Raw genomic sequence first — 15,078 nt, 5'->3', positions numbered from 1 at the left:
TTGGGAGGAGCAGTTGAGGTTTTGGAGGAAAGAGTTTAGGTCCATGGCATGAGTCCAGATTATGAAAATGTCATAAATGAATATGAACCAGACAAGGGGTTATAGATGTTGACTAGATAGGAGTCATCCAGATGTCCCACAAAAAAAGTTGGCACAGGATGGTACCACATGAGTACCCGAAGAAGAGCCACAGATTTGTTCATATATTTGACCTTAGAAAGTGAAATAAATGTGGACCAGGATGTGGTTGGCTAGGAGGATTATGAAAGATGTGGTGGGTTGGTATCAGGAGGCATTGGGAAAGGTATTGCTCTGTTCCCACAAGATTATGGGCAGGGGGGATATTGGTGTACAAAGATATCGTATCCACAGTGACCAACAAGGTGGTAATGGGAGAAGTAGTATGGAAATGCAGTGAATGGAGTGAGCAGCATCTTTAATGTAGAATGGGAGATATGAAAAATTGTTTGGAGGTGTTGGTCAACAAAGGCAGATGTTTATTCTGTGGAAGGATTGTATCCAGACACAAGATGATGACCAGTACGGAGGAGGCCTATGGGGTTAGGTTTATAGAGTATGGGGAGTAGGTGAAAGGTAGGTGTGTGTGTGGGGAGGGGGGCGGTGTTGATGGTGTGAGGAGGGACATGGATTCAGATGTCATATTTGGGGATGAACTTGTGGAGGTGCTAGAGTTCATGTTGGACTTTTAGGATGAGATCATGGTTGTAAAGTTTGTGGTTTGTATCCAGTGGTCTTGAAAAATTAGCAGAGACCCTTTGCTACATAGTGACTATGAGTAACAACCAACGTGATAGGACTTTTGTCTCTGGGAAGGATGATTGGTTTTCAGGTTATGGACAGTAGAGTGTTCTAGCAGTGTGTTCCATAGGAGTATGGTGGACTCTCTGGGAAGGGATTTAGGAAAGGAAGGTGTGACCAGGTTAGCTGTGAGGAATTCCTGATAGATTACCAAGGTGGTGACTGGGTGGAAATGGAGGAGGACAATGATTGGAGGGAGGTGGGTACTGTTTTAAACAAGGTTCAATGAGAGGTTTTGGTTGGCTGTTGTCAGTGGGGTGTGGCAAAGAAATGTTTCCACTACGGAGAATGAGTAAAGATCTGCTCCTTTACAAGTCCATGATGGTTGAATTCGAATTTTGGGCTAAAGGTGAGGCCCTTAGAAACTAGGGTGACTTCTGCAGGGGTCAAGCCTTGCTGACTTACTATGCTTTGCACATCCCCAAAAATTTCATCTGATATCCATGAAATACTCTGCTCCTAAACACCCATCCTGTAACACTGTTGTCAATATTTCTGCTAAAACTCTGACCACTCCTGATTCCAAACCCACAACCTCTTTCCTAATCCTACTAGCCAACCACATCCAGATCCACAATTATTTCATTTGTCATGATCAAATCTATTTAAAAAAACCTGTGGCACAGCCATGGGTACTGACATAGCACCATCCTATGTCAACTTTTTTTATGAGATTTCTGGAGGAATCCTTCCTATCGGGTCAACATCTAAAACCCTTTGTCTGGTTCTGATTCATTAAAACATTTTCATGAACTGGGCTCATGGCAAGGACAATCTTTGATCTTTTCTTCCAAAGCTGCATCCCCAGTCATGCTCAACTTAATGAGACACCTTCCTAGATGTTGATCTCTGCCTCTCAGATGGTTCTGTAAGTACATCTGTTCATATCAAGCCCACCAACCATCAACATTACCCTCATTCTGATAGGCGTCACCCATTTCATGTCAAAAACCCTCTTCCATGGAGCTTGTCACTGGCGGACACTGCATCTGCAGTGGAAAGCAGGAGCTGTCAAATATATTGATAATCCTAACAGAGACTAGGTATTATACTACTCTTCACATCTGTAAACAGATCTTCCATCCCATCTCTTCCCCCAACATCAGTAAAATTATTAACCAGCCATCGACCAGCACTCCTGTGAACACATGGTATCACATTGGCTTTGAAAAGCTCAACTGCCTCCTTCACCACACCTCTCCCATTTTCTCTCCCCCCCCCTCCTCCCCATCTTTATCTCCACCCACCTCTTCATCCCCTCCCTTTCTCCCTCCATTCTCACCTTCTCCCTCTCTCTATATCTCTTATATGTTCTACCCTCTGAACTCCTTCCATCTTGTTGTGCAACAGTTGCGTCACCTGTCAAAAGACTTACCCTGCACTATCCTGCTATGCCCTCCTTGCCTCATGCATCCTTTTCTTTACTCCCCTCCCTAAATTTATAAGCGCAGCCAACTGCTCTCAATAACTGATAATCAACAATCAGTCTATCTGTGACTGTGTGTGTGGATGTCTGTGTGGTTGTGTATGCGTACTTTTGCTAAAACAAGAGTGTGAGCTTGAAAGCTAGTGTGAGCCTTTTTATATTATGTTTATGTATGTGCCACACATAAGTCTGCTCTAGGCAAGCGATGCTTTCCCTTATTTTACATATTATTCCATCCAGAATTATTTTCTGTGTTTTATCAGGATTACAAAGGATTTCATTAGAAGGAAACTAATTCATTGTCAGTTCTAGTTCTTCCTGAGTTCCCTGATGCAGTGTGTTGTGGGATGAAAAGTAGTGAACCAGGATTGAGCTCTGCGGCACACCAATCTAAACTTTCTTCAGCAAAGAGTATCTATTTTCAATTGAGACAAATTGTGTTCTGTTAATGAGATATGACTTTATTACATCTAAATATGGCTTGTTTATGTCATAGAATTCCAGTTTCACAAGTGGGGCCCATATTTCACTTCCATACAAGGCTATACTCCTGACACATACCTCCAGAAAAGGCTTCCTAATATTTAAATTTATATTAGATGCTAAGCATTACTCTTTTTGGGAAATTTTTTAAATGATATAACCAGTCATATCTACTTTAGCCATCTTTAGTTATTTTGCTGTCAGAATAGCAAAACTCATTTACTAATTTTAGTCTCTCATTTCCTACTGTAATTCCATTAACATCCCCTGATTTAATTTGACTGCATTATTTTACCCATGTATTGATTTTTGTTATGTTCATTTTACATACTCCTTTCAAGACACTATCCATTGCATTCATCTGCCATTCCCTGTCTCTGACAGAATTACTATCACATCAACAACTCTCAAAAATTTTTTTCTTCTGCCTAAACATAAATTACCTCTCCAAATTTCTCCTTGTTTTCTTTTACAGCTTGCTCAGTGTAAGGACTGAATAACTTCAGGGATAAACTACAAACTTCTCTTCTCAATCACTGCTTACTTTCTGTGTCCTTTGATTCTTCCAATTGCTGTCTGGTTTCCTTACAAGCTGTAAATAACTGTTCACTCGTTGTATTTTATCCCTGCTATCTTCAGAATTTCAAAGAGTGTATTCCAGCCTACACTGTCAAAAGCTTTCTCTAAATATATAAATGCTATAAATGTAGATTTACCTTTCTTCACTCTGTTTTCTAATTTAAGTTGTAGGGTCAGTATTGCTAAATTTCTCTGGAATCCAACCTGACATCCCCCAAGGTCAGTTTCTACTGGTTTTTCCATTCATCTGCAAACAATTTGCTGATAGTTTCGTAATACATACAACTGTCGTATCTGCCTTTTCTGGAATTTGAATTATTACGTTCTTAAGGTCTAAGGGTATTTTGTCAGTCTCATATATCTTGCACACCAAGTGGAATATTTTCATCATAGCTGACTCTCCCAAGGAACTCAATAATTCAAAGGGAATATTGTCTAATGTAAAACTGAATGCAGTGCAAGAAACGTTGACAGCTTTTCTTTGTCTACAGAAAAACAGTTGACTTTTGTCACAATTAGGGTAGCAGAATGAGAAGGTGCTCTTCTTTTGGGAATTGGGTACCGATGTCTGGTAGATATACTGCATCCACTTTTACTGTGTGCTGCATGATAAGAAGTGGAGAAGGAAGTGATAGGGATGAGACTAGGGACTCTATTTTGTCAATGATATGGAAAATTTCACGTTTGTTATGAGTGCAACAGAACCACCACCACAAGGATATTATATAATATACTGTGGACACCCTGACAACAAATCCAATGTGTGTAGTGATGCTAAAGCCACAGTATTTCCTGTTTAACTCAGAAGTGCTAAAGCTGCAGTATAATAGAATCTTGGCCAATTAAGTGAGTGAGTGTGCTGAGATGAATCAAGTGTGTAACAGTGATTCCCATCCTGCGGTGGTAGATAGGCACAATAAATAAAACACACAAACACACACACAGAATTTCTAGCTTTTGCAACCGACGGTTGCTTCTTCAGGAAAGAGGGAAGGAGAGGGAAAGATGAAAGGATGTGGGTTTTAAGGGAGAGGGAAGGAGCGATTCCAATCCCGGGAGCGGAAAGACTTACCTTATATATATATAATCAGAGATCCAGGGTAGAATAACAACCATATTATGAAAAGGATAGATTATTGAGAGCTGATGTTGAGTCACAAACAGGCACAATAAAAAGAATGCTACCCATTGAAGCCTTTTGGCCAAAAACTCATAGGTGGGTTATTACCTCCAAGTAAATGGGACAAGAGCAAGCCATTAATGCTTACTTTTCTTTGGGCAGGTCAGGTGTAGAAGTGTGGATACCTGAATTCAAAATGGTTTGTGTATACTGCCAGCCATACTCTACTTAGTGATGCAGTTACAGTCATGCAGAAGACATCAAGTTGTAAAGTTTGTGTTTGATGGAAGACTGTTCAACACGGAGGAAAAGAAACCAACACACTGATGTGTGTACATTTTAAGGCACCACATATAAAAATAATCTGCATTTATACCTGTTACACCCTTTATATGAGAGAGCGAGAAATAATGACAGTGTGAGAAGTAAAAAGGATTGCACAAACAAGAGAAAGGAAAAGAGAAAGAGAGAGAGAAAAAGGGAGTTTGGGATCAAGATGGGGTGAGGTGAAAAACTGTTTGGTGTAGCAGGCACTAAGTTCATTTGAGTCATGCTGTAGAGGACTTTCAGAAACTGGATGCTGAATGTCCCAAAGGCAGGCAGTCCTATGCCCATTCATGCACTCAGGCAGATTAGGAGTGGTCATTCCTATGACACATACATAAAAAATTCCACCAATAAGATGAAAGCCATATGGAATATTGTAAGGAAGGAAACTGCAGCAGAACAGACAGATTTCCATAATATTAACTGCCTATTGGAGAAGTCAGCTGTGATAACTGAACCTACAAAAATTGCAAATAAATTCAATTCCTACTTTACACAAACAGTTGAACAACTTATAAATCAAAATTTACAGTGTACTCCCAGAAATCAATCCAGATGTGCTGCAAATAAAAACTATTTTTCTATACCCCACCAACAAAAAGGAAATACTTGCTATAATCAAGGAACTAAAGCCAAAATTCTCTGTTGGTACTGACAATATCCCACACTACATCTTGAAGAAATGCGCTCCCCTCATAGCCAGGCCACTTGTTGATGTTTGTAACTGTTCTCTACCACAGACAAATTGAAGACAGCAAAAGTAAAACCTCTGTTCAAGGAAGGGATAAAAACAGAAGTATCAAACTACAGGCCTATTTCGCTACTATCCAGTTTTTCCAAAATAATTGAAAAACTCTGTTGTTAAAGACTAATCAATTTCATAGAAAAAAATAATTACTTCTCAAATACACAACACGGATTCCAGAAATTAAATCTACTGAGACTGCTATTTTTGCATTCCTAAATGAAACCTTAAATGCAATAGACAGCAAAGCAACCTCAGTCATATTTCTAGACTCTCTAAAGCATTTGATGTCATCAATCACAACATCTTACTTAAGAAACTTGAATCTGTAGGTATTAGGGTCTATGAATGGATCAAATCATATCTCCAAAATAGAGAGCAAGTAGTTGAGCTTGCTATCCAAGAAGGGAACAAGATAAAGTCCTACTGCTCAGAAAAGCAGAGCATTAAGTATGGTGAACCACAAGGCTCCATTCAAGGACCAATTTCTGTTTCTATTCTTTGTAAATGACTTGGAACCAACCAGTCCATGCCATAATTACATAAAATTCACAGATGATACAAATGTGAAAATAAAAGGAAGGACCAGAGAAGAAACACTGCATGAGATTAAAATGTGTACCACCCACATTATAGACTGGTTTTCTGGAAACAACTTAGTCATAAACACAGAAAAAATAGATACAATGAACTAACACACAGTGCAAAATAAATGGCCACTAACACCAGATGTAGAGTTGAATCTTCCTGGCAGATTAAAACTGTGTGCTGGACTGAGACTCGACCTCGGGGATTGCACAAACAAGAGAAAGGAAAAGAGAAAGAGAGAGGGGCATTTTCCCTTTCGCGGGCAAGTGCTCTACCAACTGAGCTACCCAAGCACGACTCACGCACCGTCCTCACAGCTTTACTTCTGCCAGTATACTGGCAAAGGTCCCGAGCTTGAGCCTCGATCCAGCACACAATTTTAATCTGCCAGGAAGTTTCATATCAGCACACACTCCGCTGCAGAGTGAAAATCTCATTCTGGAAACATCCCCCAGGTTGTGATTAAGCCATGTCTCCACAATATCCTTCCTTTCAGGAGTGCTAGTTCTGCAGGTTTCTGCAGGAGAGCTTCTGTAAAGTTTGGAAGGTAGGAGACAAGATACTCGCAGAAGTAAAGCTGTGAGGACGGGGCGTGAGTAATGCTTGGGTAGCTCAGTTGGTAGAGCACTTGCCCATGAAAGGCAAAGGTCCCGAGTTCGAGTCTCAGTCCGGCACACAGTTTTAATCTACCAGGAAGTTTCATATCAGCGCACACACCGCTGCAGATGTAGAGTTGTTTATCAGAACCCTTGAAAATGTAAGTTCTACAAAATTTCTTGGATCATGATCCAAGAAGATCCAAGATGGCTATTATAATGTAGATGAATATCTTGAAACATAAAAATTTGTTCTGTCCATGTTATGTACTTTGTAAGTAAACCTGAACATCTTAATACAGAAGTGTGTCACCTTTACTGTTTTACTTAAGTAATGGATTTTTAAATTAATGTGGTACTTTTGAATTTCCATGTTATTTGCTTATATGTTTCTTTCCCTTAATAATGTGAACTTATTTAGAAATAGTGTGCAGTTCTGAATCTTTCACAAAATATTCACCTACGCACTTTTCTGTTCCTTGGCATTATACATGTATTATATGAACACTTGTATCATTATAAGCTCACTGCCATAATCATTTTAACCATGTATTATCTCAATTCCCATTTTTGACTTGTCCTATATCATCATGTGCTTTTCTGCACACAATATATGATCTACAGGATTAATAAAATTATAATTGCAATAAATAAAATAATATACACTTTGGTTGATAGACAACAGGTGTCATTTTGCAAGTTGTTATTCTTTTGATGTTAGGGGATTTACTGCAGTAGCCACCAGAAAGATTGTGGGAGGTGCACATTGCCACGGCGCACCACAGACAGTAGTTGCTGCAAGTAAAGCCCGTCCACCAGAGGGCACGCGAGAATTCGGCCACACCCTCTGCCAGTAGAAAACAACAACTGAGGCTGCATGGGCTGTGCTCAGTCAGTTTTACATCGGGCATGCCTAGCAGACAGTTCCCGGTCTACACTATGTGAAGTGCAACGGACAATGTGAATCGTGTTAATACACAATTGGCGATGAGTAGGGTCATTTTTTCGCGTGTTGCATCATTGTTCTGGTTTTGCAGCTTATCCACGGCATAGAGGATTTAGTCCAGGTTTTGGTTGAGCAGCAGACAGAGCTCATGGTAACCATGAAACAAGTGCTTCTGGCATTGCTCTCCATGCAGTCTGCTCCAGCACCTTTCCCTCCTCCCTTTCCCCCATCTGACGAGATGGTGGAAGATTGGGACGCATGTGAACATCGCCTTCGGCAGCATTTCCAGGCATTTCATATTGCTGATGCGGAGGTATGTCGTGCTCTTTTCTTGTCTTGGATATCTCACTCACTGTATCAAGTTTTGCGGCAGCTAGCACTATTGCAGGAACCCGCATCCTTGTCTTTTGACGCATTGTGTTCATTGCAGTCTTCCTATTATCGCCACTGCATGCATGTTGTGGTGCCTAGGGTCGAGTTCTATCAATGCAAGAAACAGGCCCATCAGTCTTACCGGGCGTGGGCCGCTACCCTCCATGATCTTAGTCGCAAGTGTAATTTTGTCACGGAGCAGTCGCGAGAGTCGTGTGCCCACGTTATGGTACGAGACGTCATTGTTCGTTCGGCCCCCGATAGGGAGGTCCGGCAGCGGGCCCTGCAGTTAGACCATTCCCTCGAGGAAGTCCTGCCCATTGCTCAATCGTAAGAAGCCTCTCATGCCGCCGGTCGACAGTTGGAAGCGTGGTGCGACGTCGCGGCAGTTCAGCACTTCATCCAGGGTGGATGACGTGCGAGCGGTACAATCCGGCCATTACAGCCGCTCCCACACGACGCATGAACAGAGTTCCAGCCACTGGCCCCTGTTACCATCGTGTGCGTCTTGCTATATACATCATGATTGGTCAGAGTGCCCCCAGCGTTGGGCCGTTTGTTGCAAATGTAATAAAAAAGGATACATTGCACAAACTTACTCCGATCTTCGGTTGCCGACCCCCCCCCACTTGGCGCCAGTTTACCGGCATCTCTGCGGTTATGGTAAACAATTCATTCCCCTACTGGGTCAATTCACTACCAACGTTACTTACAAATCAGTCACTCGGCCTCTTACTTTTATTGTTGTCAGTGATGCGAGCTCCGCTAACCTTTTTGGATTAGATGCCTTTCAAGCTTTCAGTTTTTCTATTGCAGACACCATACAGTTGGTCTCCGAAGATGTTCCCTATCAATCATTGGAATCTTTGACCTCTGACTTTAAGGATATCTTTGAGGAGGGCCTGGGACATGTTTCAGACTTTAAAGCTCACTTAACATTGAAGGCGTCGGCTTGCCCATGTTTTCTATGCATGAGGCAGATCCCCTTGGTTCTCCACCCTCAGGTAAAAGCAGAGCTAGACCAGCTGACAGCCCTCAGAGTCGTTCTTTTCTTTTAGTGAGTGGGCTTTGCCCCTTGTTATTGTCAGGAAACCCTCAGGAAAATTACGTCTTTGTGGCGATTTCAAGGCCACCATTAATTCCCAATTGGTGGTGGACAGTTATCCCTTGCCTCGTTCTGATGAATTGTTCTCTGATGTGGTGGGAAGCCAATATTATTCGAAAATCAATCTTTCGGAGGTTTATCATCAGACACCACTTGATGAGGACTCTAAATGGCTGGCAGTCGTCAACACCCCGATTGGCCTTTACCAATAGCAGCGGTTGGCCTTCGGAATGTCCAGTGCCTCAGCAATATTTCAGCGTTATCTTGAGCACGTCATGTCGACAATCCCTCATTGTATTAATTACCTGGACGACATAATGGTCATACGCCGCAGCATGAAGGAACACTTGCACAACCTTCAAACCCTCTTTCTCAAATTCAGGTTCGTGGGCCTGCGTTTTGCAAGCTGCTTAAGTCGAACTGCTTCCAACCGTCCATTGAGTATGTGGGCTATACCATCTGTCGCCATGGCGTCCAGCCATAAGGAAGTCTGGTCCAAGGTATCGTCGACCTTCTGCTGCCCGCTTCGCAGTAGGAGTTACAAGCATTTTTAGGCAAAATTGCCTATTACCAACAGTTCATTCCCAGGGCTTCCGCCATGGCCCAACCCCTGTACTGTGCAAGGATGTTCCTATTGATTGGTCACCTGCAGCAAGCAAGCATTCGCCTCCTTGAAGGGCCTCCTCACGTCAGCGCCTTGTTTGGCTACTTTTGACCCCCATAAGCCATTGGTCCTGGCTACAGATGCTTTGCAGTATGTGGTGGGGGCGTTCCTGGCCCATCGCAAAGCGGATGGCTCCGAGCAGCCACTGGCGTTTGCGTCTAAAACTCTTAGTCCTGCGCAGGCCCATTACTCCCAGGTAAAAAAAGAGGCTTTGGCCATTGTCTACGCTGTTACCAAGTTTCACCCTTTCTTGTATGGCATGAAGTTTCAGTCAATCACTGACCATATGCCATTAATATCGTTATTTGACCCGGCCTCTCAGATTCCGGATAGGGTGGCCCACAGTCTGCAGCAGTGGGTCTTGTTCTTCTCTAAGTACCATTATGACATTCATTTTCGGCACCCGGGAGGAGATTATGTGTTTTCATAGCGGTTGTTGGCTTCCCGATCACTAGTTCGAGTCACCAGGAAAATGGCAGCTGACCCAGTTCACCTTTTCAGCAGGGGTGGTCGTCCCGACCTCCAGGCTGGGCCTGGGACCCTCTTCATAATTATTTTGTTCTATGAGACCACCTCTCAGTCTTGGAAGGAGTTCTCCTTCTGGCTGCCGATGATACAGCTCCTCGCGTGGTTGTTCCAAAGGGAGGTCCTCACATTATTACATGAGAGGCACTGGAGTGTTTCCTGTACTAAAACCTTGGCTTGCAGACATGTGTACTGGCCCGGTATTGACAGGAAAATTGAGCACTTGGTGGCCGCCTGTTCCCAGTGTCTGAGCCAACAGGCGTCTCCCAGGTCAGCATTCTCTTCATGGCCGCCTGCAACCCAGGCATGGGAACGTGTTCACATAGATTTTGCGGGCGCGTTTCTCAATGGCTTTTGGCTAATTGTCATTGATGCTTATTCCTGATTCCCATATGTGGTTTGCTGCTCCTCAACCACTTCAGAAGTTACAATCCAGGCACTCACAAAAATCTTTTCTGTGGAAGGTCTGCTAGTCGCCCTGGTATCGGACAATGGACCTCAGTTTATTTCGCAGACCTTCCAGGATTTTTTTGGGTGCTTTGGTATTGAGCACATTTGCTCTCTCTCCTTTCATCCACAATCGAATGGGGAAGCCGAGTGCATGGTGCACACATTTAAGACGCACATGAAAAAGTATGTGCACAAATTTCCTGTGGAGAAGGTGTTTATGTTTTTCCTGATGGCATACTGGACCACACCAATGGGAGAATGCAGCCCCACAGAGCTCCTCCGTGGGCGCCAACCTAGGACGGTGCTGCACCTCCTCCGGCCTGGTCCTCACAAGTCTCTGCAAAATGGGGTACCCGGCTTTCCACCGGGTTTTTCCGTCTGGGCACGTGGGTTTGATCGCAATCCACATTGGATACCAGCAGTGATCCTGCGCCACATTGGCTGCCGGCTCTATACCTTACAGGCGGGGGACCAGGAGGTACGTCGTCACCAAAATCAGCTACGTCCACGTTTGGGCACAGACCCTCCGACCCCTCAGGCACCAGCTTTCCCATTGCTGGGCACCAGCTTTCCCATTGCTGGCACCCGTGTTGTTTTCTCTGGGGATACCACCTCTCCCACCTGTGACTCCACCACACTGCGATGGTTCTCAGCCTTGGCGGCCTCCAGTAGCTCCAGCACCGGCATCGCCATCGTTAGAGATGTCCCGGTGAGAGCCGGCCCCCCTCGCAGGCCCGGTTTCTCAGGAGGCTGGTTCACCTGTGGTCGTGCCTTCCCCATCGTCCCCGCCACTGGGTCTTGCCCCTCCCACGGTGGAACGGGATCAGGAGTTTGACAGCTTGTAGCCCATTTTGTTCCGGGCTCCAGTGGTGGGATGATGGAGGCCTCTTCGTGTGGGTCACTTCCAACTGTATTCAAAGGTTCTGGCTTGGGGTTTGGCAGATCCCCCCGACTCCAGCATTCCAATGGACGTGTAGATCATCACTACTGCACGACACTCCACCTTCCGACGCAGTGGATCACAGTGGCTTCACCCCCCCGAAGGAGGAGGAGTGCAGTAGCCACCAGAAAGATTGCGGGAAGCGCGCATCAGCACTGACAGTAGTTGCTGCAAGTAAAGTCCCGTCCACCAGAGGGCATGCGAGAATTCATCCGTGCCCTCTGCCGGCAGAACAACAACAACTCAGGCAGCACGGGCCGTGCCCAGTCAGTTTTACATCGGACATGCCTAGCCGACAGTTCCCGGTGTACACTATGTGACGTGCGATGGACAACGTGAATTGTGTTAATACATGTACTATTGCTGGGATTGGAGTAGGTGGTAGTTGGAGCGTACACGGTGCAGATTTTACAGGGTGGATTGTGGCAGCTGTAAGAATCTATGGTAGGGGTAATGGTTTAGGAATCTCATATGTTTAATTAGGATGTTATCGAGGTTAGGAGAGTGACAGAAAGCAACAGTGGTGATAGGAGGAGGAAGTCACAAAGAGAGGATGTCCTTCCAGTGCTTGACTCTTGATGGAGTAATGTGTTGGGGCATTCAGGGCCTGGATGATACTGTGAGACAAAATGGGCATCCATCTGAGCTGTTTGGAAGTGACAGCTGTATTAGTCAGTGGGTGAGAGGAGGGAACATGGTTAATGTCAGTCTTTCTGCAGCAATTTCTGTTTTTATAATTGCTGAAGAGCTGATTTTCATCTAGCTGATAGTGTCTTTCCTTCAGAATATAATACTGCACCAGAAGGCACTTTCTGTTCATAGTTGGAGTAAAGACTGAATTGTCCTCCCAATGGCAAATTTTGAGAAATAATTGATCAGTTTTTACCTCTCAAAAGCATCATATTCAAACATTTACATATGTGCATGTTCCTTGATTTGCTTTCATCTTTAAAGTGAATGGTGATGTCTGTTGCAGTTGTGTGCATTATGTAGTTAATTTTTGTTGTCATTTGAATGGTATAATTAAAAAACTATTCAATAGTATTTCACAACATTGCATGGGAAATATTCCCTCTGCATGTACAGTACAGCCACTTTGCAGGATGTATTTCTTTGTCCAGGTACTTTGGAAAACTGTGAAGAAACTGGTGCAGCTTCTCAAATAAATGAAAAGCCAAAATCATCCTCCAAAAAGAATAACAGTAAGTACAGGAAGTGCTGAGAGTATTCTCACACACAACTATTTTAGTATCTATGTATGATTAGCATTCACTTCTTAATTTGACTGAGCATTGAAATACATGGTAATAAACTGCATTTGGTTAAACTGTGCCGAAAGCCTTGCAAAATATTTTAAAATCTGATACATTACCTTCTTTAATACTTCTTGTATATATGAGGCAAAAATATTCTTTTGGCTGAAGGAGTTGATTAAATTTAATGTCAGACTCCAGTGAATTACTCAAAGAAATAGAGACTAAAATTTTGTGGGAATGTGAAAATTCAGGGCCAATAGAACACATCTTATTATTTAAGTATCAAAATGTATGTTAGTGATCTTGTTGACAAAAATATTATAATGAAAACCCCTTGGTGGTAACCATAAACAAAAATGAGGAAGGATAACCACTCACTTGCAGCTGACACTTTAATTAATTAATTAACACATTGTGTTATGTAAGTCCCGCCATGAAGAAGAAGCTTCAGGAATGTGGAACAAGACAAGTTATACATTAACAGGCAGTAACAGACACTAGTTGCTACTTCTGCACTTTATACAACAACAAAGTATGGTTAGCACTACTTTAGTCAAACTGATAATCACTTCTATATTACTTTATATAGGGTAACTGAAAATTCATGCACATCAGCCTGAAGAAATGAAATAAATTGTGTAATGATGCCTTGCTACACAACTATCCACTGTAGTATCCAAGAAAATAGGGCTCACTATTTGAAGACACAATACAGCACACCACATTCCAATTTTCTGTCAGTTTTCATGATAGAGATTGGATTTTTGGTTGATTTAATTGTTACGTTTTGAGTATTCACATACATAGAAGCCAAAACCATGGCTCGTCAGTGAAGAAACACATCCAGTTCTGTGATTCTGAGGATGCCAACAAATTACCAAAACAGCATACAGTACACTAGATGCAGACACCTTCAATTCCAGCACACTACAAACATGATACACAAAAAATTTTAACTTTCATATAGCACTGCCATAACAAACCTGGGATGGGACAATAATCTCTACAAACTTTTTGAGAGCAAATGCAGCATCACATTCCTCACCTGAACGACTTCAGCATTCTTCACAATGGCCAGTCTTCTTATTCTCTTCTTGTCTGTGATTGATCTGCATTCAGGGAAATTAATGACAGTATTGTTGAATTGTTTGACATATGATATCTCAGTATTTCACATGAAGCTTTCAGCCTGTAAGGCCTTCGTCAAAAATAGATCTCACACACACACACACACACACATACACACACACACACACACACACACACACACACACACACAAGCAGCAGTTCTGGTGCACAATGGGACTTGTGACTGGGTGGGGGTAAGGAGGAGGCTGGAGCAAGGAGGGAGAGGGATGGTAGGGTAGCAGTGGCGGACAATGCAGTGCTGTTGGGGAGCACACGGGGACGAGGTAGAGAGAGGGTAGGGCAGTTATGTGCACTCAGGAGGTTAGATGGAGGACAGTGGAGAGGTGGGGAGGGAGTGGCGTAGCGGAAAAGGAGAGAAGTAAAAAGTGTGGGTGTGATGGTGGGATGAGGGCTGTATAGTGCTGGAATTGGAAGAGGGAGGCTGGAAGATGGGTGAGGACAATGACCAATGAAGATTGAGGGCAGGAGGGTTACGGGAACATAGGATATATTGCAGGGAAAGTTTACACCTGCACAGTTTAGAAAAGTTGGTGTTGGTGGGAACAATCCATATGGCACAGGGTGTGAAGCAGTCATTGAAATGAAGGACATCTTGTTTGGCAGAGTGCTCAGCAACTGGGTGGTCCACTTGTTTCTTGGTCACAGTTTGTCAGTGGCCATCCATACGCACAGACAGCTTGTTCGTCATGCTGACGTACAGTGCAGCACAGTGGTTGCAGCTTAGCTTGCAGATCACATGACTGGTTTCACAGGTAGCCGTGCCTTTGATGTGATAGGTAATGTTTGTGACTGGACTGGAGTAGGTGGTGGTGGGAGGATGTATGCGACAGGTCTTGCATACAGGTCTATTACAGAGGTATGACCATGAGGTAAGAGTCCAGGAGCAGGGGTTGCGTAGGGTTGGATGAGTATATTGTCGCAGAATACCATTGTGGGAGGGGTGGGCAGGATATTTTTCATTTCAGGGCATGATGAGAAGTTGTCGAAA

General features: G+C 43.5%; 1 protein-coding gene across 1 annotated transcript in view; it reads left to right on the top strand.

Moving 5' to 3' along the window:
- The window catches only part of LOC126333611 (sulfite oxidase, mitochondrial-like), a 123,382-nt gene that overhangs the window by 91,165 nt on the left and 17,139 nt on the right, over positions 1–15,078 (top strand). The window contains exon 4 of the mRNA XM_049996753.1: positions 12,807–12,887. Coding sequence (XP_049852710.1) covers positions 12,807–12,887 — 81 coding nt within the window. The remainder of the gene's footprint in view (positions 1–12,806; positions 12,888–15,078) is intronic.

Source organism: Schistocerca gregaria, chromosome 1 (genome assembly GCF_023897955.1).
Source record: "Schistocerca gregaria isolate iqSchGreg1 chromosome 1, iqSchGreg1.2, whole genome shotgun sequence".
Taxonomy (NCBI): domain Eukaryota; kingdom Metazoa; phylum Arthropoda; class Insecta; order Orthoptera; family Acrididae; genus Schistocerca; species Schistocerca gregaria.
The sequence above is the reverse complement of the archived record's forward strand: the minus strand, read 5'-3'. Positions and strand labels throughout refer to the sequence as shown.